The sequence below is a fragment of the Mugil cephalus genome, chromosome 14 (assembly GCF_022458985.1).
Source record: "Mugil cephalus isolate CIBA_MC_2020 chromosome 14, CIBA_Mcephalus_1.1, whole genome shotgun sequence".
In the NCBI taxonomy this organism is placed as follows: domain Eukaryota; kingdom Metazoa; phylum Chordata; class Actinopteri; order Mugiliformes; family Mugilidae; genus Mugil; species Mugil cephalus.
Genome location: NC_061783.1, coordinates 20,457,128 through 20,480,966, shown reverse-complemented (window position 1 = coordinate 20,480,966; position 23,839 = coordinate 20,457,128). Strand labels below are relative to the sequence as shown.

General features: G+C 42.6%; 1 protein-coding gene across 1 annotated transcript; it reads right to left on the bottom strand.

Annotated features, from left to right (window-relative positions):
* Positions 1 to 587: 587 nt before the first annotated feature.
* atp1a3a (ATPase Na+/K+ transporting subunit alpha 3a) lies at positions 588 to 23,472 on the bottom strand. The gene is made up of 23 exons (XM_047604785.1): positions 23,077 to 23,472; positions 14,288 to 14,401; positions 13,629 to 13,688; positions 13,199 to 13,402; positions 12,095 to 12,208; positions 11,595 to 11,729; positions 11,317 to 11,434; positions 10,939 to 11,027; positions 10,630 to 10,809; positions 8,118 to 8,316; positions 7,729 to 7,973; positions 7,455 to 7,647; positions 7,182 to 7,357; positions 6,811 to 6,947; positions 6,539 to 6,689; positions 6,259 to 6,427; positions 5,993 to 6,147; positions 5,158 to 5,281; positions 4,617 to 4,762; positions 4,258 to 4,388; positions 2,791 to 2,892; positions 2,436 to 2,527; positions 588 to 2,154 (listed from the first exon to the last, which is right to left on the bottom strand). Exons 1-23 carry the CDS (start codon positions 23,080 to 23,082, stop codon positions 2,126 to 2,128), a joined length of 3,069 nt encoding a protein of 1,022 aa, XP_047460741.1. The 5' UTR covers positions 23,083 to 23,472; the 3' UTR covers positions 588 to 2,125.
* Positions 23,473 to 23,839: the final 367 nt, after the last annotated feature.

Genomic DNA, 23,839 nt, shown 5'->3' with positions numbered 1-23,839 from the left:
AAAAGGGTGAGATTGGAAGTTCATTCTTGAGTTTGAAAATAGCAGTTTATCAAAAAAAATAAAAATAAAACTTTACTACAAGGTCCATTTAGAATCTGTTCTGGAGCGTTTGATGCCAGTCTATGGCAAAACAACTGGACTGATTATTCCTGTGAAGATTCTCGGCCATATAGATCATGATCATTACTAAAACAAAGGCAAGTTGTTTTTAGTTTTCTTCAGTTCTATTTTATATTTTATGTCTGAAATAAAAACCTCCACACCAGTCAAGTATGAAGACACTTGGAGGAAACTGAAACAGGTCTAGTTGTCTTTGTTTGAGATGATCTTGTGATAATTATTTCAGGGAAAAACAGGTGTTTTAACACCTGTTGTCTGTTCATGTCATTCTGTTTTCTAGTACTATACCAACCAGGTCAAGGTTTGTTCAGTCAACCATCCTCCTTCTTCTTCCTCACATGTTTTTCTTTTTCTACCGAGCCATTCTCCCGACTAAACGACATCACTGTAACATGTTGAATAACTGACCCTGACCTGGTGAAACCCTTGGATGTGTGTAACAGATGACTTGACACTGCTGCTGTTAATAAGAGTTGGTCACAGCATTTATTTCCATTTTCTGACAAAACTCCACACAAAAACAAACTCGAGACCAAGCTGAAAAAAGAGAGATCCTTCTATTTTATTTCATTTTCTCTTTTTTTTTGTTGTTGTTGCTGCTGCTGTTTCGCAGGTTAAGGTACAGTGCCTTATTCCACATTTTCACCGATTTAAATAATGAAATTGGAGAGAAATCTCTTTTTCCGAGGACACAGAAAGATTGTATTTTCTTTTTTAACAGGGATGAGATTGGGGGGGAGGGAGGGAGGGAGGGAGGGGCTGAGGGGGGAGGGAGGAGGGAGGCAGGTAGTGAGAGTGGGTGGAAGTTTACAAGGACGGAGGGTTTTGCACGGTGTTCACAAACAGACAAACAGGGACAGATAGACAGGCAGGGTGAGGAGGGGGGAGGCAGGCTGCAGGGAGGGAGGGAGGGAGGCTAGAGGAGGAGGAGTGTGAGAGAGGAAGAAGAGAGAGAGAATAAGGGAGGGACGGTGTGCTTTGTCATGTCCGAATGAAAACAAGCAGCTTCAGACCCACTCCAAACTTCAAAAAAAAAAAAAAGAAGAAGAAGGAAAACATAAAACTTTTTACGGACAAGTTTTAAAAAACACCCAGTCGTCTATTAGAAAACAACAAGAACACAAGCAGAGAAAGACACGGGAGAGGATGGACGAAGGGGAGGGAGGCGGAGAGGGAGGGAGGCGGAGAGAGTGACCTTTTTTTTCCACCTTGTTGAGGATGTGAGTGAGTGGTTGGGTTTAGGGTGAGATTGATTCTTTATTGACAGGAGGAGGAGGAGGAGGAGGAGGAGGAGAGGACGGCAGTAGCATTTTGGCAGTGACTAAATAGAAGTAGAGGAGGAGAGAGAAAAGAAGGGGAATGGGGGAGAGATGTCGTAGCGGGTGACAGACGGGAAATGGCAGTGATTACGGAGCTGGATCCCGGCGGCTTTTCTCTGGCTGAATAAAAAAATTTTTAAAAAATGACGCCACCCAAACGCTCAGATGGGCCAGTAGGTCGTCTAGACAGGAGCTGCCACGTGGTGTGATCACGGTGGAACAGTTCTCACCTCTCTAATCAATGTAATCTATTCTCCGCTCAGTCCCACAGAGCGCTGTGATCTGAGTATGAAGAGTGGCTGTGGTGTAAGCATCGGCACAAACAGTGTTATTGGCAGACTAGTGCTGTAAAGACTTTGGATAGAAAAAAAGGGACAGAGGGACGGAGAGGACAGGGAGGATTTGAAGGATCCTTCCCCATCCTCTCCTCCTCTGTCGTTGGTCCTCTCGTCATCTTGGCGTTTTTGTTTTTTTCCTTTAAGAAATGAGGATGGGGGGGAAGGAGAAGAGGAGGGAGAGAGAGGAGGAGGAGGAGGGGGAGGAGGAGGGGGAGTAAACATTGTTTTCTTGTACATTTTGAGCATGTTGAGAAGAGAGATTGATGGAGGGAAGGAGGAGAGGGCGAAAGAGAAGAAGGGATAAGTTCGGGGGAGGATGGGGTAAGAAGTAAATGATGCTTTGATAATTTAATAGTACGTCTCTTTTTCCACCCAGCCTGCAGAGACAGAAGACAGAAAGAGGAAACAAGAAGGAGAGGACAGTTACCCACCAAAGGATATTTATCAAGGTCTGTCTTATTCTGCTCGTGTAAATAATAATATAAAAAAACTAAATTATTATTTTAATGACAGTTTGACACTACAGTTTAATTTGTTTGATTAATGAGGTGATTAAAACACTGTGTTGCTTATTTATATGATCAAATAGGTATAAATAATAACGTTTTCAGTGGAGCGATGAATGAAAGTCTGACGTTAAGTCCGAGTGTGATCTTACCTCCAGGGTTTCGGCGAAGGATGAGTTTTCGGATCTCATCGTAAACAAAGATGAGGAAACTGTACGGGAACGCACAGAACCACCAGCTGGGCCTGAGAGAGAAGGAGAGGATGGACAGAGTTAGTTCTCACAGCGCTGAATGGAGACAAATCTAAATGTTTTAACACACATGGTTCTGAAACCATCTGAGACTTCTGATGTGATACAAGACTTTACAGAGGAACTGAATTAACTGCACTGTGATCTCTGCATTGTGAACAATCTGTTACTTCTGAAGCAAACTAAAGGAGAGGCGTCATAGTGGGTGAGAGGCTTCGATTTGCTTTCTACACATCCAGCCATGTGTGCTTCTTACTTGAGTGGGTACATCCGTAGTGCCACATCCATGCCAGGGCAGTAGGACAGGAATGCAGCCAAGGCAGTTTCCTCAAACAGGCCAAAGATCAAAATCTTATTCCTGAGAGAAAGCAAATGAAGAGAGAGAGCAAATATTATTAGAGCGCACAGTGACACAGACACGAGGAAAAAGCAAGATAAGACAATAGTGAGAGAAATGCCAGAAGGAAGACATAATTTTTTTTTTAAAGGACCTTTTAATTATTGTCAATTTATTGTCATTCAACTATCAACTCAGGACATCCCTCGGGCGAACTCCACTACTGAGGAACAGAAACATAAAAGGCCGGGGCCAGAGGGGCTCATACTGCAAATGAAGCAGTAACTAAATATTATTTAAGACCTACAATGCACAATATGCTCATATTTAAGATTTTAAAGCCTTTAATTGGGATTATCAAATTTTAGACTTTTTAAGCCTCCGTGGAAACACTTCCTCTGGAGTATCAGGTTGTGCTGTCATCTTAACATAAGGCTGCATCGGCTATTATCTACAAGCTGCTTATGAATAAAAAAAAGGCTCAGAGCAGAGTCCCTGCAGGCAGAATCTGAGGACACGGCTGGTTCAGTTTGTGTGTCTGGACTATGAAAAAGAAGTGCTGCCTGCAGAACAGAGCTGCACAGGGGGAGGACAGACAGGATGACACCCAACAAGATGGAGGGAGGGACAGAGGTAAACAAACTCATGGCATAAAGTGAATGGTGTAGGAGCACATCAGGCCTTCTAGTGACATCTACTGGAAGATGCAGGAAACTACAATAGCAGGTGGAAGCATTTCAGGAGGGAGAGCGGTCGTCAACATCCAAAAGGTTGGCGGTTTGATTCCGCCCTATCCCTAGTCAGTCCAATGTGTCCTTGGGCAAGACACTTAACCCACCACTGGTCTGGTGTATGACTGCGAGTGAGTGTTTGATGGTGGTGGGTGAGGCTGTAGGGGCAGATTGGCAGCTATGAGGTAGTTTAACACCAGCAGGGTGAGACTATGTGAACGGATAATTAATGCATTCAACTGTAATCGCTTTGAGCATCTAATGGAAAAGCACTATATAAAACCAAGGCATTACAATAACCTGACGACCTTTTGTTCTTAGTTGACCCAAAAAAGGAACTTGAACCAGTTTCATACTGATACTGATACTGAGGAAGCTTTGTTTCTTTCACTATTACCAACAAAATGAACTTCCTATCCGGTGCAGCCTTTACAGTAAAGAGAAGCCGCAACATGACTCACATACAAACACTAGAAACAATAAAAAGAGTGTCTTCTTTAAATGTTACAGAATGAAGCGAGTCTTTCTTATCTGTTGGATTAATAATCATTAGTTGTCAATCATTAGGTATAATGAGGCGCTACATGCCTGAGCAGCTAATTTTTTAACCCAGCATTTTCTCAATGAATTCATCTGTAGACATTGTTGTACTTACTTCATGCCCTGCTGGAACACAGAGTTACGTCTGGTCTTGCAGATGATGACATCTGCCCACTGCACCACCACAATACTGACGAAGAAGGCTGTGTGGCAGGTAAACTCCACGATCTTACGTTGTTCATAGGTCTGAGGAACAGAGACACAGGATACATGAATGCTCTTTCCTTTACTTCAGGTTCACATCAAGTTCTCTAATCATTCAAAGATTACTGACATGAAATATTCTGGGGCCTTTGTATGAATCATTAAGTACGTAAGAAGGGAATATCTTATATTAGTATTTTTTTATGATGTAGCTCCCCTGTGCAAATGAAGGGAAGAGCACATTGAGTCCATAGCGGAGGTATCTCATACCCATTGCTGCCCATAACTGTCCTCCACGTCGTTGTTGGAGCGATCGTCCCAGTCGAGCCGGATGCCGACGAGTGTAGACGGCAGAAAACCATTTTCAGCCATGATGACAAAATATGCAAAGAAGCCACCAAGAGCTTGTATCATGCCTGCAGAAAACACACAAAGGTTGGATAGGTTGACTGAACAAGTCCAGATATGAGGCCAAGGCTCTGGTACACTTTTTACATCATTAAACGTTTTAATAGGTTTGTCCAAATAATACATACATGTGTCAGTATTTCAGTTTAATTCCTACATACATCTGAAAGTGTACATGCAACACATAAACAAGAGCACATGATGCTCAAGATACCTGAGAGATGGACAATGAATAAAAGAGCTATTGTCCAGAATATCAGCTGTGGGTCTACACTGTGTTCATAAAGTTACTACTACAGGGATAAAGAGCACAGGGACATAATGCAGGACTGTTATATTAGAAGGCATTTCTTTTCACTCGTGTACATAATGAACTGACTGAAATGAGTGTAAATGTACTTACCAATCTGTCCATAGGCGATGCTGATGAGTCTCTCATTGACCAGTTTGTCCCTCAGTGGGTTCCTGGGCTGACGCTTCATGATGTCGCTCTCTGCTGCTTCATAAGCAAGAGAGATGGCTGGGACCTGAAAGAGAAGGAGACATTGTTATATTGATTATATTGATTGTTAATCTGTGTTTTAGACACAGTTTTTTTCTAACAGTCAGCTGTTAATATTCTTTCCTTTTTGTCATGGTTGTTCTGTGTTTATAATCCATACGCTGTGTTGTGTATTTCAGCCCTATTAGAGAATCCATTTACTCTGAAGTGGGCAAAGAACTCTGATGCTCCCACACTGCCACCTAGTGTCCTTTTCCATATGTAGCGATGACCTTGAACTACACTCCACATTGTGTACCTCGATGCTCACATACAGCGCTTTACAAAGGGCATCTATAGGAATATGCAGCATATGATTTATGTGAAGATGTGGGAGACAAATAAAGTCAAAGGATTAGTAAGTGCAGATGTCTTTTCAATGAACTGGTTTATATCAGTAATAAAGTCAGTAATAATGGGTCGATTTATTTCATGCAGCGCTCTGGCTGCGATAACAATAACCAGACTTCATTGCGTATATGTTCCACCTGGTGCCTGTCTGACATGGATGTACACGTGTTGACTGTGCAGGCGTGAGTGTTCAGATATCAAGCATGGAAGCATGTCAGTGCAGAAGTGCAGAATGAGCGGGGGCACCTGTGACTGGAAAGGTGGCTTCACACCACCAGCTTCTGTATTTTCAAAGCCTGACTGGACATGAACACATTAGACGCGTGTGAGTGTCTGTGTTTCTCACCATGTCAGTTCCCAGGTCGATGCAGAGGATAGTGATAGTGCCCAGAGGGAGCGGGATGTTGACCAAGATGAAAAACAGGAAGGGGGTGATCTCTGGGATGTTGCTGGTCAGAGTGTAAGCAATGGATTTCTTCAAGTTGTCAAAGATGAGACGGCCTGGAAGGAGGTGGTGTTTAAATATAATAAACTACATCATCAACTGAACAATATTTCCCTCTTCACACTTTTTTTTCTCTCACACCTTCCCTCTTATTGCTGATCTCTCACCTTCCTCTACTCCAGTGACGATGGAGGCAAAGTTGTCGTCCAGCAGGATCATGTCTGCAGCTTGTTTGGATACGTCTGAGCCAGAGATTCCCATGGCAACGCCGATGTCAGCCTTCTTCAGGGCGGGAGAGTCGTTCACACCGTCCCCTGTAACAGCCACGATGGCGCCCTGACAGAAAGAACAGATAACACAGACTCAGTCACTGGCAAACTAACACTGGTAACTCTTGGCAATGTGTTTGCTCCTATAGACAAATGTATGCAAGCACAATAAACAGACCAGTCTCTGGCAGCCCTCCACAATGATGAGCTTCTGCTGTGGGGAGGTTCTGGCAAAGACAATCTCTGTGTGGTTCCTCAAAATGTCGTCCATCTGATCCTGACTGAGGTCTTTCAGATCTGTACCGTGGATGACACAGGCCTTGGCATCCCTACACGGCACAGACAAAGCACATCCATCATTTCGTATGCAGTGCTATAAATACAACCACTTTTACAGAACTCACATTCTTCTGCCCCCAACCTGAAACATCCTTCACCTTCCTGTCTTACCTGGGGTTGACCTGACTGACGGGAATGTTCAGACGCGCAGCAATGTCTTCCACTGTCTCGTTGCCCTCAGAGATGATACCAACACCTTTAGCGATGGCTTTTGCTGTGATTGGGTGATCACCGGTCACCATGATGACCTAATATAGGACAAAGATGGGAAAAAGGGGAAGAGATGCTTAGTAATCACAGGTAGAACAGGAGAAAGAAGCAGATGTTAAAAAAACAGGGAAATAAAACAGAAGAACACTTCAAGGACACAATGTTTGATAAAATTCGTCCTGAAATGTCTGTGTCTGTCATCGACAGCCTGCAGGTGAAAGCAGTATTGAGCTTTTCTGGTCCTTTAAATTTCAGAACTGCATGGTGCCCACCTTAATGCCAGCAGAGCGGCATTTGCCCACGGCGTCAGGCACAGCAGCACGGGGAGGGTCAATCATGGACATGAGACCCACAAAGCAAAGGTTGTCTGTCTGGAAGTTGACATCATCTGTGTCAAAGGCAAAACCTTTTGGGTACTTGTCCTCTGGCATGAAAAGGTGGCAGAAACCTGGCAGAATTAACAAAAGAGGGAGAATGATGGAACGGTAACCACATTTTTCATACTGCAGCTAGACACAGAACTTAAAATGACCGAACATCCTCACCCAGTACTCTCTCTCCCAGTCCTCCCAGTTCCAGATAGGCGTTCTGGAAAGCCTCCTTCAGCTCATCATCCATAGGTTGCTCCTTGCCCTGCACCATGATGGTAGAGCAGCGGTCCAGGATCCTCTCGGGGGCTCCCTTCATCACCAGCAGGTAGCGGTTGTCATCTTCCTCCTCGGTTTCATGAATTGAGAGCTGATGGGAGAAGATTCATGTTGAAATACAGTTCATGTTGAAATGTTTTCCCAGTTGCGTGAAGATGTGGAGAGCCCTAACCTGATACTTGTTGGTGGAGTTGAATGGGATCTCAGCCACCTTCTTGTTCTTGTCCCTCATGGTCTTGACACCACCACAGGACAACTCAATACACTTCAGGAGAGCTGACTCAGAGGCGTCACCGGCGACCTCACGCTTAAGAATCGGCAAGGATTCCTGACCTGCCTTGAAGACGGCACGGTTGCACAGTGCAGCAACACGGGCCAAAGACACCCATGTTGTAGAGCTCTTGTCGAAGGAGCAGCCTAAAGAGATAAAAAATTTTAAAAAATGGCCCATCTCAGATACGCCCAATCACCCTGATCTGTCGTTACTAATATTGTTAATATTTTGCATAAAGACACAGATTCAATGCTACTGTCTAAAAGCAGGAGGGAGGAAACTCTCACCAGACTGGTCCTCAGTGGTGTCAGCTTCATGAATCTGATTGTCGAACCACATGTGGGCGACCGTCATCCTGTTCTGGGTCAGGGTGCCCGTCTTGTCTGAGCAGATGGTGGAGGTGGAGCCCAGAGTTTCCACAGCCTCTAAATTCTTCACCAGGCAGTTCTTACGAGCCATTCGTTTGGCAGTGAGCGTCAGGCACACCTGGAAAAGCGAAGCAAGAGACGGACGCGAAGGAAAAGTGGGAGAGGCAGGGGGAGACAGGAGGAAAGAAGTTGGTGATGACAAAATAAGACAAAAGGAGAGAGAGAGAGCATAAACAAATCAGAGTGTGCGAGGCAAAAAAGAATAATCTATGTGGTAACTTAGCAGCACAGATGAGCGTCTCCAGGCACTAAACTAACTTTAGACCATCAATAACAAACTGCAGCTGAAACATTTTAGAACGAAACCGACCAGATGCCTGGAGACGTTCAACCTCTACCCTAAACATTCACCTACGAAGCTAAAAATGCACTAAAACCAAAAACTCATTTCAGAAATAAGAACACAGCCCAAGAAGCGATGCAGAGAGAACATGAGGCACAAAGGATGCAGTGAAGCAGAGCAGCGGTGCATTATGTTACCATGCCAAGGACGGCAAGACCAATGTGTCTAATAGAAACTAGCCAAGGCCAAGCAGAGGAGGCCGAATTCACTAGCATTGGCCTAATGTCATTACATTAGCTAGTCGTTGTCATTGTAGACAGCACCGCGACTGGCCTGGAAAAGAGAAAGAGAGACACACAAAGATGGAGAGAGAAACACAAACACATGGGGCTGCCTTAGGAAAGAGAGAGAGATGAAAAGAGACAACACACCAGCATCACCACAGAAAACAGCTACAGACAGAGAGAATGTTAAAGCACAACAACACACAGATACACACACAAAGATGCACACAAATATAAAGCAACTGCATTAGAAAACACAAAATACGAGGAGAAGGGAAGCAGAGACCAATCAAACTGCACAACACGAGACGACACCTGCAAAATCACTGGACAACACGCACGATAGGACAAATTTTACATAGACACACACAGAGACACACAATCTTCAAGTCAGACATGGATGAAACGGTTAACGTCTTCAGTAACGTAACATCATTTCCTTAATAAATCTATTAGTAGGAATGTCCCGATCTGATAATATAGATCAGTATCTGGATGATCCAGGTATTTTTAAAAAAGGCTACATCAGACCAGCTTGAACACAGATAAAACATCTTAAGTATTAATGTAACAGCTGCCCTAAACTAAAACCAAACTTGTGTGCGGCGGAGCCTTCCCTTTAAATTACTATTACTTAAATAGAGGGAATGTAATGTGTGTGTGTAGCAACTGTGTAGTTATTAGAACGTGTGTGAGAGCTAACCCCTCCTCTCCTTAAAACTGACACTACTGTGTGTACACATGGTAACTTTCATCAGCCCAACAAGTGTCAACATTGTTTTATGTTGTTGTTGAGCAGAATGATAATCTGCTCAGTAAAAATAAAAGGGGCTCACAAAAAATTGACACTGTCTCTCGTTTTGTCCCGACCAACAGCTAGTTACCGGCAAAGAGAGAGGCCTTAATCAGGTGTCCCTAACACAGTGGACAACCTGGGACGGTAACAGCCACAAAACAATGGTCAGACAGAGATTTGGAAATTGTGCAATGTCCATATTTTACTGGGTGGTAGTAATACGAGTGAAACATCCACAGCAGACGCTAATAAGTTCTCTAATACAGCTGTTTGTATCTTCAAGGTAAACCATACACTACAGAGTTATTTATAAAGATATTTAAGTTTGTTATTTTGTTAAAACTATCCAGATATAAGTGATTTTGTGATAAGAGACAATACACTTTTAGTTGCTTTACTGTTATTTATTTTGCACAAAGTAGGCCCCACTGCTGTGTTGTAAATAATCTTTTAGAAATAGGTTGGAGACAGGTATTTGTGTTCTCAATGGATTGCAGAGCTATTCAACTGTCAGTCATAGAGGGCGACATTAGATTGATTGACACGTGTTTGGACTGGGACTCCATCACCTGATGCTAATATTAAAGTGATCAGGACATCCCTAGCTAGCATATCGTTAGCATAATATCACAACTGCTTAAGTTATTTTTTTCACTTACTGTTACCATATCAATAAAAATACCAATGTGCTTACTAGAAATTGTGTTTTTTTTTGTTTTATAAAAGCATTCAAATATGACTAAGGCAAAAAAATGAATGAAATAAAAGAATGCTGTTTTTCTCTGATTCTGTGTAGCTTTGCTCTTAATATGAAGCTGCTGTTTGACCCAAGTCTGCACAAATCACTACAAACTAGGAAGGAGTAAAACACATGAGTATTTCAGCCAAACCATTCATAACAATCTTATAAAAACACTACACACACTACACTACACAAACAATTCAGATTAAAAAACACAAAGCACACATGATGATGTCAGACACATTCCCACCCTAAACCGTACTCACAGTGACTGTGGCCAGCAGGCCCTCAGGTACATTAGCCACAATGATACCAATGAGGAAAATGACGGCCTCCAGCCAGCTGTAACCCAGGATAATTGACAGGATGAAGAAGGTCACGCCGAGGAAGACGGCCACTCCCGTGATAATGTGGATGAAGTGCTCGATCTCCTTAGCAATGGGTGTCTGAGGAGCAGAAAAAGAAGACGAAGCTGAAGTTTCACTCAAACAAAAAGTAATGAGTAACTGTGTGTCACAGAGGGTAATTAGCTTGCAGTACAGCACCTGAGCAGGGATTTATTAAGAATGTGTTACCTTGCCAGTCTCCAGGCCTGAGGTGAGGGTGGCAATACGGCCCATCACTGTACGATCGCCGGTACACACAACAATACCACGTGCAGTTCCTGAAGAAGAAGAGGAAGAAGCTATTTAAATGATTTACTTCTATATCAGACAAAAACAGAAACCGATGCATGTGCAGGCAGTGACTACAGATGAGGAAGCATGATGTAGAAGTTTATGTGACTATGTGTCCACCAGAGGGCTCCATACATTGCTCTTTTATATGGGGGCAGCATAGCGTAGTTTCTTGGCTTCCCAGTTACATGGATACATGGTACATTAATGGATCATGCAGAAATATGTGGTGGATTCACGATTTTAGAAGACGCGTTATGATGATGGTAAACTTACCCTCGACACAGTTGGTGGAGAAGAAGGCAATGTTGCGGGTTTCCAGGGGGTTGTCATGGGTACAGTCAGGTGACCTGGTCTGGGGCTCTGATTCACCAGTGAGGGATGAGTTGTCCACCTGCAGCGATGGAGCAGAGATGGAGATAGGTAACTGGCTAAAGACATCCACAGATGTATGATACACTAGAGACAAATCACTCAAGGGCAGCTTTGTGGAAAGTGCTGTCGTCCCTTAGGGTTCGTGTAATTACAGGAGAATATCTGAGCCTGTAGCTCACCTTGCAGCCGTGGGAGGAAATGATGCGGAGGTCAGCGGGGATCCTGTCTCCTCCTTTCACCTCCACCAGGTCTCCAGCCACCACCTGCTCAGCGTTGATCTGCATCTTCTCTCCCTCACGGATCACCAGAGCTTGCTGAGAACATAGGGATTAGCAGCATACGAAACATTAGAAAGAGGTAAGAAACATATATTTTTAGGGAGTAAAAAAGCAATAAACAAGAAATGACTTAGTAAAAAACAATTAGACAGAAATAATTCTAAAACTGTTGTTGAAAGAAAAGTTGTAGTGTAAATAATTTGACCTCATCCCTAAAAAATCAGTTTAGAAATTACAGCTACAGCTGGAAATAAACAGTTCTTGCTCAAATCCAATGATTACCAATGAGAATATTGCAAAAGATAAACACAGAGGAAGATGGACACTGAGTAAAAAGAAGTGCCTCATCTTGCAAAGTGATTTTTGTAAAAACCTTTTCTGAACTGTTAAGTGTGTGGTACCTGAGGGACCATGTTCTTAAAGGACTCCATGATCTTGGAGCTCTTAGCTTCCTGGAAATACGAGAAGCAGCCGGTGATGATGACGACAGCTGACAGCACAATACCCAGATACAACTAGAGGACGGAGAGATGGAGACAGGAGGGAGAAAGACATGAGACTTTCATATTTAATGCAGTTAGTCAAGTGTGAATTAATGGATCACCATCAGAAAGTTTAAGTCCTGCCATTAAAGAATAATCTTTCCATACAGCACATCCACATATGTCAGTCACAACTGTATTTTATTATCAGGGTGTTGTTGTGTTGTTGAGCCTTCGTCGCTCACACTGAAACATGTTGCTGTTTCACCCTAAGTCATCCCTGTGGTCTGAGCAAGTATTTTGTCCTTTCATGCTGTGTGAGTCAGAGCCGTTTAGCCTCAGTTCTAGGCTCTTCTCTGTGCTCTGACCCGACATGAAACAGTGCTGACCCTTGAACGCCGCTCTTTTACCCGGCCATTACCAACGCCAGGAGTCACACGCCTGTGGCGGGCCCAGACTGGATACGGTGTCTGTCTCTAAAGATGGGTCTGTCGGCATGATTTGAACAAACAGCTGAGACATCCTTTGTCACCAACACAGTCCGATCCCTCATCACCAGTGACTCAGCAAATATGCTTTATTTAGCTCGAGGACAGGGAGCACACACAACTCATCTGATTCTGTGTACATATCTTGATATCTAACTTCCTACAGGCACTTATGACATTTAACTGTGATGACTATCATCTATCCACCAACCACTCATCATGTCTTTAATCCCAACAGCAGTCAGACTCTCTAACCTCAGCTTTTATTAGCACAACCCCTGAGTTTCCACAAACAATATATCTCGTGCAATGTCTAATGACATTTTTGTGCAATATATGTTTTCTTAAGAGCAATACTCACGAGATAGCCATGATGTCCATAGTGTATATTCTTTATTCAAGGAAGTGGTTGGGTTTTCACCAAACTTTACTTAGTGTCCAAAACAGACCTTCTCGCTGGGAGGCATCAGCATTAAACCACCGAGCCGCTGTGCCGCCCAAGAGTCTTATTCTATCTTATTTCTTATCCACTTACGTTATCCCCAGCGGGCTCGTCCTCTGTGGCAGCCTGGATAGCGTAGGCCAGGAAGCAGAGGATGGCACCGATCCACAGCAGGATGGAGAAACCTCCGAACAGCTGGCGACAGAACTTGACCCACTCTGGGGTTGTAGGGGGTGGAGTCAAGGCATTGGGGCCGTCCCGGGCCAAGTACTCTGTTGCCTTGGCGTTGGTCAAACCCTGGAAATGGGTGGAGGAAATAGAAAAAAGTTAGACAAAGAAAAGAAACAGGCAAGGAAGGACAGTGTTAACTGAGTAAAATTAAGACAGAGAAGACAGTAACCATAGATGAGGAGTACTAATGTGACAACAGTGAATACTTATCATGTATGTACTGTGTTAAATTCAATTATTATTGAACTGTAAGGGGAAAAGTGTCACTTTAGGAAAGGGATTTGCAAGTTACCTGCACAATATCAGTGTTGTACTTCCGGCAAACCTCCTCAACAGACATTTTGTGTTCCGTCTACAAAGAACAAAGATGGACAATTAATTTAAACAGCTTCATTATTAATTCAAAGCTTAACAACAACGCTTCTGTGTTTTACAAATTTTCCTCAAAAAAGTTCATCTTACTTTTTAAGACTGATCATATTTTGTAAACCAGAACAATGTCATGCACTGTAGTTTTGTGCCAAAGGGACTGCCGGAGGGTTTCCTGCCTCATGCAGAAGCAAGTCCTTCCACAAAAGGATTAAACTGGCACATTAGCTCAAACCACACAGTACTATTACTGTACACCAGCTGTTGTGGAATACCACGTCTCTGTTATCTCCCTTTCAAACAGGGGGATTAGATCAGTTGGATCGTAGCTCAGTGAAAGCTGGAGTGAGGCCAGGACGCTCCACCAGTAACTTCTCACTAGTCCTCTGGGACTTATGGTCTATGATTACAGTTTGATTTCATATTTGTGCATCTGTATCCAGGCCTGTATTTCAAGTTGAAGAAAAGAAACAAATTATTATTGAAACAAGAGTGGTGGCACCGTCGGAATCTGGAACAAGGTCACAGGAAACAGCATGAAATAGCAGTGAGTTCACAGGAAGAACGAGGCGGAGTACGTACGATGGGAACTTCCTTCTTCAGGTCATCAAGATCCTTGCCTCCCTTCTTCTTGGGCGACTCCTTCTCATCCTTGTCCTGCGTGGTGGCCACGCGGTAGCTGTCCGACCGTCCATACTGTAACACACAAAGATGAAATCATTACTTTCACATTACATTAACGATATTTAATTTCTTCCTTCAACATAAAAGCCTTCTAGAGATACCAACGCAACGACAGAGACTAAGCAAAGACAGACAAACAAAAGCCTCAACTGTCCCTCTTGTAGCTGCAATCACTGTATGATGAACATCTAAAACGACCCAGTGAAATTATTCAAGGAGCGAGGAGGGGAACTCAAAGCCTCCTGATTGGATCTGGCATCATTAGAGCACAGGCCTGTCTCAAGAGCTCCTCTTTAACTGCAATTTACACCGTGGCTATTCAGACTTCTGTCGTTCAGACCACTGCTGTGTCTGAGAGGGGGATCAAGAGAAACTGGAGGGGAAAAGCAGAGAGGAATCTGACAGTAACTGTGGCACGTGTCTGGGGATATTCAGAGAGCGTATGTTGGTAAAAAGGTAAGTCAGACATTTGGCCACATGAGGGCATTTATGGTGACGAGCTATAGCAACAAGAAAAACATCAATCAATACAGGAAGATTCTGTCACAAAATCTCAAAAGACATTTGACAATCAGGTCCAAGTGACTACAGGGTGGAGAGTATTCTGTATCAGTATTGTGAAGACGCTGCTACATCTTTCTAGCTGCCACATCAGCCCAAAAATGTTACGCTGTGAGTGTGTAGTTGTTTTCTCATGTGCTACCATGGGAATACTACCTCTTGGTCAAATAACCCAGCATGCACCAATGTGTTACAACATCCTGGAGGTTTCTAGAACACCATTAAAAAGGGGAAGTGTCAGAATGAAAAGCAGACTCATCATGATGTTCTCCACCTGTTAGCTACAGCAACAATTTCCCTCGAATTGATCCACATTATAATAAGAATAGAGGATGATTAGTTACCACAGATGAAAGCCAAGATCACAACATAATTTAATGGCAGTGGAGTCGGTTCAGATTAGCTTCAGTGCAAAGAAAAGCTTGAGCTTCAGTCCACTGGGAGAACATGGATACATAACTTAGTATCAAACTACATTAAAGCTTGAATCTATTTCATTTTCAGGCACAACCTTTAACTCAGGTTTTGTTGTTACTGTACTGCCCATTTTTTACTTTGTTCAATTTGTTTCTTTGCAACACACCTGTGAGGGAAAAACAACAGCAAGATGTAGAATTAATTGTAGCCCAGGAGGTAAAACTGGTAACACAAAGAGACCTCGTCCCAAACTAATTTGGTACATTAAGCTGGATAAATACAGTGAATTCTGGATAATTAAGAAGGGGACGAGGGGAATCCTGTCACAGATGACATTTCCTGAAAGCATTTTCATGGTGTGCAAGAAAATGTGTTACTATTTTGTTCAGCGGATGCATCGTGACATAATCCAGATGTGGGAAGAGCTTTGCTGTGTTTAACCTCACACGATGAGAGGGGAGGCCAGACTTATTTTGGGAAAGCTCTTATGTGGATTAGTCTGGACTGAGAGGCTTCACACTGATTTGATGGCTGTTTTACGCTGTTTACCATCTGCTTTTTTCTCTCTGGCTGTGTGGAAAGCTGGCAGGATGATGGCTTGTTGACAGCCAACAAAGTAAACACTGCAAGTGCTACATCCTCTTTCCTCCCAACATCTGTCTGTGAGCATTTTGCTTTATTCTAGAGTGTGTGCACATGTGAAAAACATCTGCATCGATGGATATTATTTTCAAATATCAGGCCTTCAATAAGGGGCTATCGGGATATATTGGCCAGCTGTATGGTTTTCTTTGCACAACTAATTTAATTTGGTGTTCATTTGTATGATTTCTAAAATTTTTATTTTAAAACCATTATATCAGAATAACATCTGCTCTTGCACTAATGAAAGGTGCCTTAATGTGTTTGCTCGAATATAAATCATATTATAAGGATTCGATCAAATTTCATTAGTAACAGTTTTGGTCTTAAAATGCTCACAGCTGTGAGAATTCTTACCCAAACATGGCTAAAAAACAAAACAAAATCAGCAGTGATGTTGACTACAGCTAAAGTCGGGGTGTTTGCTTGGATGTCTGTGTGATGTTGCTCTGTCTCTCAGCATTTATTTGGAACGAATGACCACATGTAGTTTTCTGTGCTGTTGCTTTAAAGACATAAAGTTGAGTGACTACCTCATACTATTGTATGTGTGTGGGTATAAATTCAGGTATTGATTACAGATTATATAATCAAAAACTGTTGTGGTGGTAGTGACACATGTGACACATCATGTGAGCAGCAAATTTAAAAAAACTGTAATGGAAATAATTTTGACACAACTAGTCTGATGAGAAATTCCCACTGGTAAACTACCTGTGTATACAGTGACTCTGTCTTTGTTAGTTTTTGGTCTTCACTGATGAATGTCTTCATAACGTCTGTGCAGGCGTGTTGATTTTCTGTTTTACTGTATCTGAATGAACTGTATGTTTATGTGTGAGTGTGTATTTTTTTGCCATCTGCCAGGAGGTACAGTCTCTGGACGGCCGCATCCAGCCCACCATCAGATTACTGCTGTTTACTACACTGACAGATTAACCTACTGAACAATAATAATCTCTCTCAGTCTCTCTCTCTCTCTCTCTCTCTCTCCTCGTCTCTCCTCCCATCCTTTCAAGGCCAGTCTTTCATTCATCCTTACTCATTCACTTATTAACAACCTTGAATACATTTCAATGTGTCAAAATGAACACAGGATCAGTCAGGGATGAGTTCACAGTTGCTCTTTCTCCACATTCATGATTTCTTCATTTATATCTTTACCACTAAATATGCCATTAATAAAATACTGATTTAGTTTTCAAGGCTTCTAAAAGCTGGATAGTTTATTTAACGCTTGGGAAAATCCCACACAGAGATTCAAGAACATTATAAGGGCATGAATTCATACTATACAATTTGCGTCCCTGTCGAAACATATGAGGATCGTCACCTACAAACTGTGTTAATATTTACTCATGAAAATATTCCCAGAGAAAGTAAATAAGAAAGCTTGTCAATGTAATTTCAATGTGAAATATTATGAGTATACATCTCAAATCACTGCATTCATAAACATACGACCAATCTCTACTGTCTGTCAGAGCAGAACGATCTACTCATGTGAGCAATCAGCAAAACATCCACTGCATCCACAGGATGACTGATGTGGCGACAAGGCCATTTACTCAAGCACGTAAATAAACCCTTCAGTGCTGCAGCCTCTTAATATGTATGAAGTGACAGAAGCTTCACATGTGAACTGCAGGCTGGTCGTTACAGCTAACACCCAGTTTTAAAAACGTCCTTTTAGATTTGTTTAGACTTCTTTTCACTGGCAGCAAGCCTGACAGATTTTTCGTCTGCGCTATTTGTGTTTGTGTTGGTCCTTGTTTTATGTCACTGCTAATATCTCCCCAAGCTTGAGGCTAAAACACTTGGTTCTTTGAACCACTTCAGTTTCTCCTGTCAAAAATGAATTTCACATACATGCCTATGGGGGACACATGTCACCTATAAATATTTTAGACAAAGGCAGAAATGCAGTGTGGAAGATGAACTCCTAATTATCAAGGGGAAAATTATTAATTAGCGGCACTAATTATTAAAGATAATCTCTGATCAAGAACAAGTACGGGGCCTAAATTTCAGGAAATGACACCACTGTTTGGAGAGAGAGACAGTCATATCTTAGCATATTGTTACATTGCAATTGGTTTATTAGACGTTTCATGCATTACATTTTATTTAGTATTTATAGAGTATGCATTCCTTGCACTGAATGAATCTGGTGCATACTTGCCCGCTCTCTGTCTAGCTGCAGACTGTAAAACCTGAGGAGGTTTCAGCAGCAGATGTTTCATGCTGAGGTACAGATTGTACATGCTCAACATTTGTAGTCTGCTCTATCTGTTCATATACTGTATCCAGCATGGCCTGTTGCACAGGGCACCACAGGTTTGCACTCAGCAAGGCTAGGTTAGGACTGGTTAAGCCATTTTTAATCTGTGGAAATCAATGTTCAAATCTAGTTGGAGTGATACAATAATTACAGTGAGAAATCTGGTGATCAATCTGGGGATCTTCTAAATGAGATGCAAACCAAAGATAAAGATTTCCTAATTCAATTCTATAATTTCATTTTAGTTTACAATTCATGCTATGCACATTTTACACTAGAGATTATCTTTGTTTATGCATTGCTGATTTTATGATTATTCACAGAGCAAAGTGTCTGTAACAGCAGCCCTCATACTTGGAGAAACATTCACCAGCTGGCACAGAATCATCTGGTGTTTAGCAATGTTCAGTGTGTGGTATTTAGCCTATATTTTCAACTAAATCTGATGACGTTCCAGTGACCAAATTGTCACATTTATAAGTCAGGGGATTTTTCAGGGGAGGATCGTGCTGGTACATTTCCTTCAGTGGAGTTTAGTCGCTCCAGTGGTGCCTCAGTGGATCATGATAACCATGCACACAAAGAAATGGATTATCACATAGATCAGTGGAGTGACCGACCTAGAAAATAGCGATGGGCTGCATGGCTCACACACACGCACAGGGTCCTATATCATTAGTCCCTCCCTTCACCATCCTACTTTATTTACATTCTCCTCCCTCCAGGCTGCCCATCTGTCCCTGTGCTCTACTCTACTCTACTACTCTACTCTACTCCTCTACTCTACTACTCTTCTCTACTACCCAGCGGCAAAAAGCTTTAATCAAGAGGAGATGGTCGAAACACCAACCATGACTCAGACTGTGGAATGTCTTAATTTAGGCTGTATTTCCACTGACTAATACAATTAACAGGTCAGTTTCATTTGATTCTGTTAAAGATTTACACAGTGGATCTTTACAAATCTGTGAGAATAAATTCCTAATAAAATCAACTGAACATTTACTCGTGTTGCACCTCTGTTGTGTCACAGGATCAGATGGATGGCATCAATTTCCTGAGTAATATATGGTATCCTGGCAACACCCAATCCATCTAAAAACTCATCAGAGGGGCGGAGAGATGGAGTCAATGTTTTGATAATCAAATCTGTCCAAGGTATCGTAAAGACACCTCATGTAAGCAAACAGGAAGTGACATCAAAGTGACCTGGACATGCACACTACACTGACCAGGGAGCAGAATCTGTGACACTGGAAAACCCTGGTCACTGATTTGCATTTGATCAATGCTTTTTCACACACGCAGATGGAAACTAGAGGGGGGCCAGGATGTTACGGCATAATGAAATATTGACAGACTCTAACAATTGCACAGCAAACAACATGACCAAGCGAACATATGGAAAGTGTGGAAATTGCATTAACTGCTTGGCAGTGACGTCAGATGTGTGAGAGTTTCATCTGTGAAACTACAAGATCAGTACACCACTCTACAGTCTCTGGGGTTAAGCTTCAACCAGTAAAAATCTGTGGGATGCACTTTAATCAGTCTTTCTGTTGAAAGCTGTAACAATTTACATTACAACACTGGAGTAACAAGAACACATTAAGTATATTTACTTGCAGCCTGAACTGATCCAGCTTTTAGTTCAGTAGCAACAGTGCGCTCACACGGAGACAAAGGCTGTTTTACTGTCTTATAGAAAGTCAGGGAATAGAGCAACTCTTGCAGGCATAATGTGTGAACCTAACGTAGTCAGGTTAATGAAGAACTAACATTTAACTGTTGACTTTATTCTGTTAATTCTCTCCACTGTTGGACATACAGTGTGTTATATGTTAGAATACAAACTACTACACTGAAACACTGCCGATTTATTCCTGTATTGTTCATTACTGAGGTTAGTGGAACCGCTGCTGATGGATTTTAAATGTATTCCTGGTCGTAGATACAGAATTAATTTGTGTATGATAATGGGCACTGGTTCAGAGAGCTTTCACGCAGCTAATAACCACGATGGAAACAGAACCACTACAATGAAGAGACCTCACGATGTTGAGAGCTGCTACATGAAGCCTCAGCATCATCGTGTATAGATAACACACTTTCAACGCAAGCAGGTTTAGTCACACACACACACACACACACACACACACAGACACCACCCATACTTCACGGTGATTGGTTATTCTCATGAAGCTTCCAGAGCTCGTGCATTAGGGGATTTTGTCAGACAAATTCACTTTTTTCTCTTTCTTGAGTATATGAGACTTTTCATCTCTCCATTTTTCCCCATCAAGCTCCAACATCATTTCCTGCTCTGTGCCACCACTGCACAAGAGCAGCATCCCAGCATCGCTTCCTGCATTCCTCTACTCCTCCATCTTTTTCTATCTATTCACTCTTCTCAAGGTGACTCACCACAAAGGCATCTCTTTCTGTCTGTAACGCTTTTTCCTCCTGCACTAGTCAATCACCAGATCATGGTCACTCTTTCACTGAACAGGATCTCTATGTGAGGCCTAGAGGAGATGACATTTATTTCATTTGTATCCTCCATCTCTTTACCCATTAACCCAATCATTGCCTCTTGCAGGAACATACCCTATCAATTGATCGGTCCGGATCAAATGGCCCTAGTTGCCTTGTCAACTGAACTGCCTTCTGGTCTCCCAACCCCCACCACAATATCCTCTCAAACACTCAAACACTGCTCCGATGGCAAATCACAGCCTGAACATGGGAGTTTCCACTCTCTCCCCCCCCGAATGTACAAACACACCACCCTCCTCCCGCCTCTTTCTCTCTCCCTCTTCGACGCAGTCGTCAGAGATGTGAGCGGTTTCCCCCTCCAGCGATCTAGCACACAGCTCTTTACAAACCGTGACAGAGCGCCACTGTTTCCACAGCTCGTCCTGAACGCACGCTCATCCCAAACCCCTTAAACCCGGATGTGGAGTAGAGGAGAAACCACTTGTGGGACGGACACCGTGGACACTGAAGAAAGTAAATATCAGTCTGATTCTATACGCTCCACATACCAAAACTATATACCATCTTTATACTATAATGAAAACACAGCGTGCAGGAGATTATAATATCCCATAGAGCAACACAATGTCGTAATGCCACCCACTGAGTAGGGACTCTGGTTAATGCCTTACAATAATGATTTTCAGTAGGAATGACATCATGGAGTCCAGGCTTAGTGGCTGGAACAAGATGTCCTTCATGATCTGACAGATCTGTCAGGTCTGTAAGGCTCCTGGGGTAAAAGGAGACAGTGGAGGTGTTGGCTGTGTCTAGCCTTGCTGAGTGCACCTTCCTCTGGGACCCTCAGTAGACATTCTTAGGAGGGGAGGAAAAGGAGGGGGGGGTGAGGAACCATTTTGACGCACTTGTCTGTGCCCATTTGGTACCCAGTTGCCGCCTCTACAGATTCTCCTGGCAGCATCGTCAAAGACAGAAACACTTGTCTGTGCACCGTCGACTTATTATTATGTAATGTTTGAATGGAAATGCAGCAAATGGCGGGTGGGAAGATTTTTTGCTTTAATGGTAGTGAGTCCCAGCCACCACCCTGTGAGGATCCAGATTTTCCATTTTTCCCCACATGCTCCAGATAACAATATAAATCCGCGGGCTTTGTAGTCCCCGATTATTCAGTCAGGAATAAACGGAGGAGAGGCACAGCAGCGACTGTGGATGATGATGAAGAGTTACTGCAGTCAGACTTGGAAGAATGACATGATATTCCGCAGTCTGGGCTGCGGTTTTCACCGACCAGCGGGGTTACATATTCCAGGGCTTAATTTACGCTCTTCGTGTGAATTTCACTCCCCAAATGAAATGATGCTCTCTGACTTATTTGTGAATTTCCTCTGTCCTTTGCAGCAGCTTTAAAAGTGAGTACCTGGTGCCAGATGCTCGGTCTGTGAAGGTTTTTTTTGGAAGCAGTGCAAGAAGCTGCACATCTTTCAGCCACGTCCATAATCACTCCTTGATAAATACAATTAATATTATATTTACAGCTGAAAGAATAAACGCTGTTTGACATGCTGGGCCTGATCTCTGATTTGCTTCAGTTGTTCCTTACGTTACAGCGTTAATAGTCGAAAGAAATCTAATGTAGTGACTTAAAAAATGTTATTATTATCGGATGAGTGAAGTGAATGAAGAGGAAACCTCTCAGTGGGGCTGTCAAACCTTAATTTTGCCCTTGATAACAGAACCTGTGACAGCTCCTCCACCCTATGAAGATAGCATCATCTTCCACTATGTAAGTATTGATCATCATCAGGTGGAAAAATGCACATATGATTAAATACCGAGTGGCTCCACGTTACTGTAACGCGTTACCACCCTTGCACAGACTGGAAGTCTGGATTGCGGAGTAGGTACTAACAAATCACAAATCTGGCGCAAAAAAGAAAGAAATAAAAATACAGAAAAAGAGGAAGAAGACACTGTGTCCAGGCTACAAACACCCCCCATCCTCTTATTATCATTTAATCTCGGATGTAATCTGCAGCGCACTGATTTGTGATAAATGCTGCTTAATGTGATGACTTTCTGACAGAAATTAGAGCCTGGAAAACATAAGAAGCAGCAGTAGTTTTATATCATTTAAAAGCCAGTTCAGTTCAAGTCATACACATACACCACCGTGTTTAATGCCTCCATACACTAATACATACGGTTCACTTCAACGTCTCCATCAACTAACGTTAGCTAGACTGACATTTTTCAGGCAAAATCACCGCTGAGAAAACACATTTCTTACCCCCATTTCGGCGCTGTGAGTCGGGTCTCCTCAGAAGATGAACCGCTTTTTTTTTTAGTCTCGACTCTGAACCAGTAGAGTTGTCTTCTTTAATTAAGGCGGAGAAGACGAAGTCTCGTAGAAGAAATAAAAATGCCCTCCTTTTTTTTTCAGTTGACGTTAACGTCAGCTATTGCTCTAATGAGGAGAGAACAAAAAAATTAAGAGGAACGGGCATAAGGCAGAGTTTCATCGAACACCTCGGCAAAGAGTCGCTCCGTTCACACGAAAATGAAAAAAAAAATAATAATAATAAGCAGATTAATTCAGAGTAAAAGGTTAAAAATGATACGCAGCCGTTAACCGTTAACGGTGAGGCGCAAATGATGCCAGCGGAAAGTAGAGCCGACCGGCAGCCTTCTTCTCCGGATGCTGTCTCCCTCCGCGGATGTGCGCAGGCCACCGTGGCACTCAGGGTCCCCTGAATGTCTTCTCCGCGGAAAAAAACTAGCGCCCAAATGAGTATTTTGCCATGTGAGGAAGAAATCCAAGATCCGGCCCATTTTATATTTTAAAGACTATTTTACATGCTTTTATTTCATCACGTATGGATTACTGTCTTGTTACCTGTCTGAGCTCTAAAAGCAATTTCACGGCTGCAAATAGTCCAAAACTCAACAGCGAGGATTTTAACCAGAACCAGGAAAAGGGATCACTGGCTCCCAGAATGTTTTAGAATCGATTTTAAGGTCTTCTTGATCATTTTAAAGCTCTTCATGACTGT

What these genes read in the sequence shown, in the direction of transcription:
- atp1a3a (XM_047604785.1), bottom strand. An exon ending in CAGGCCTGGAGACTGGCAAG is followed by an intron (nt 10,810 to 10,938) that starts GTAACACATTCT and finishes TCTGCTCCTCAG; the next exon opens with ACACCCATTGCTAAGGAGAT. An exon ending in CACCACTGAGGACCAGTCTG is followed by an intron (nt 7,974 to 8,117) that starts GTGAGAGTTTCC and finishes TTATCTCTTTAG; the next exon opens with GCTGCTCCTTCGACAAGAGC.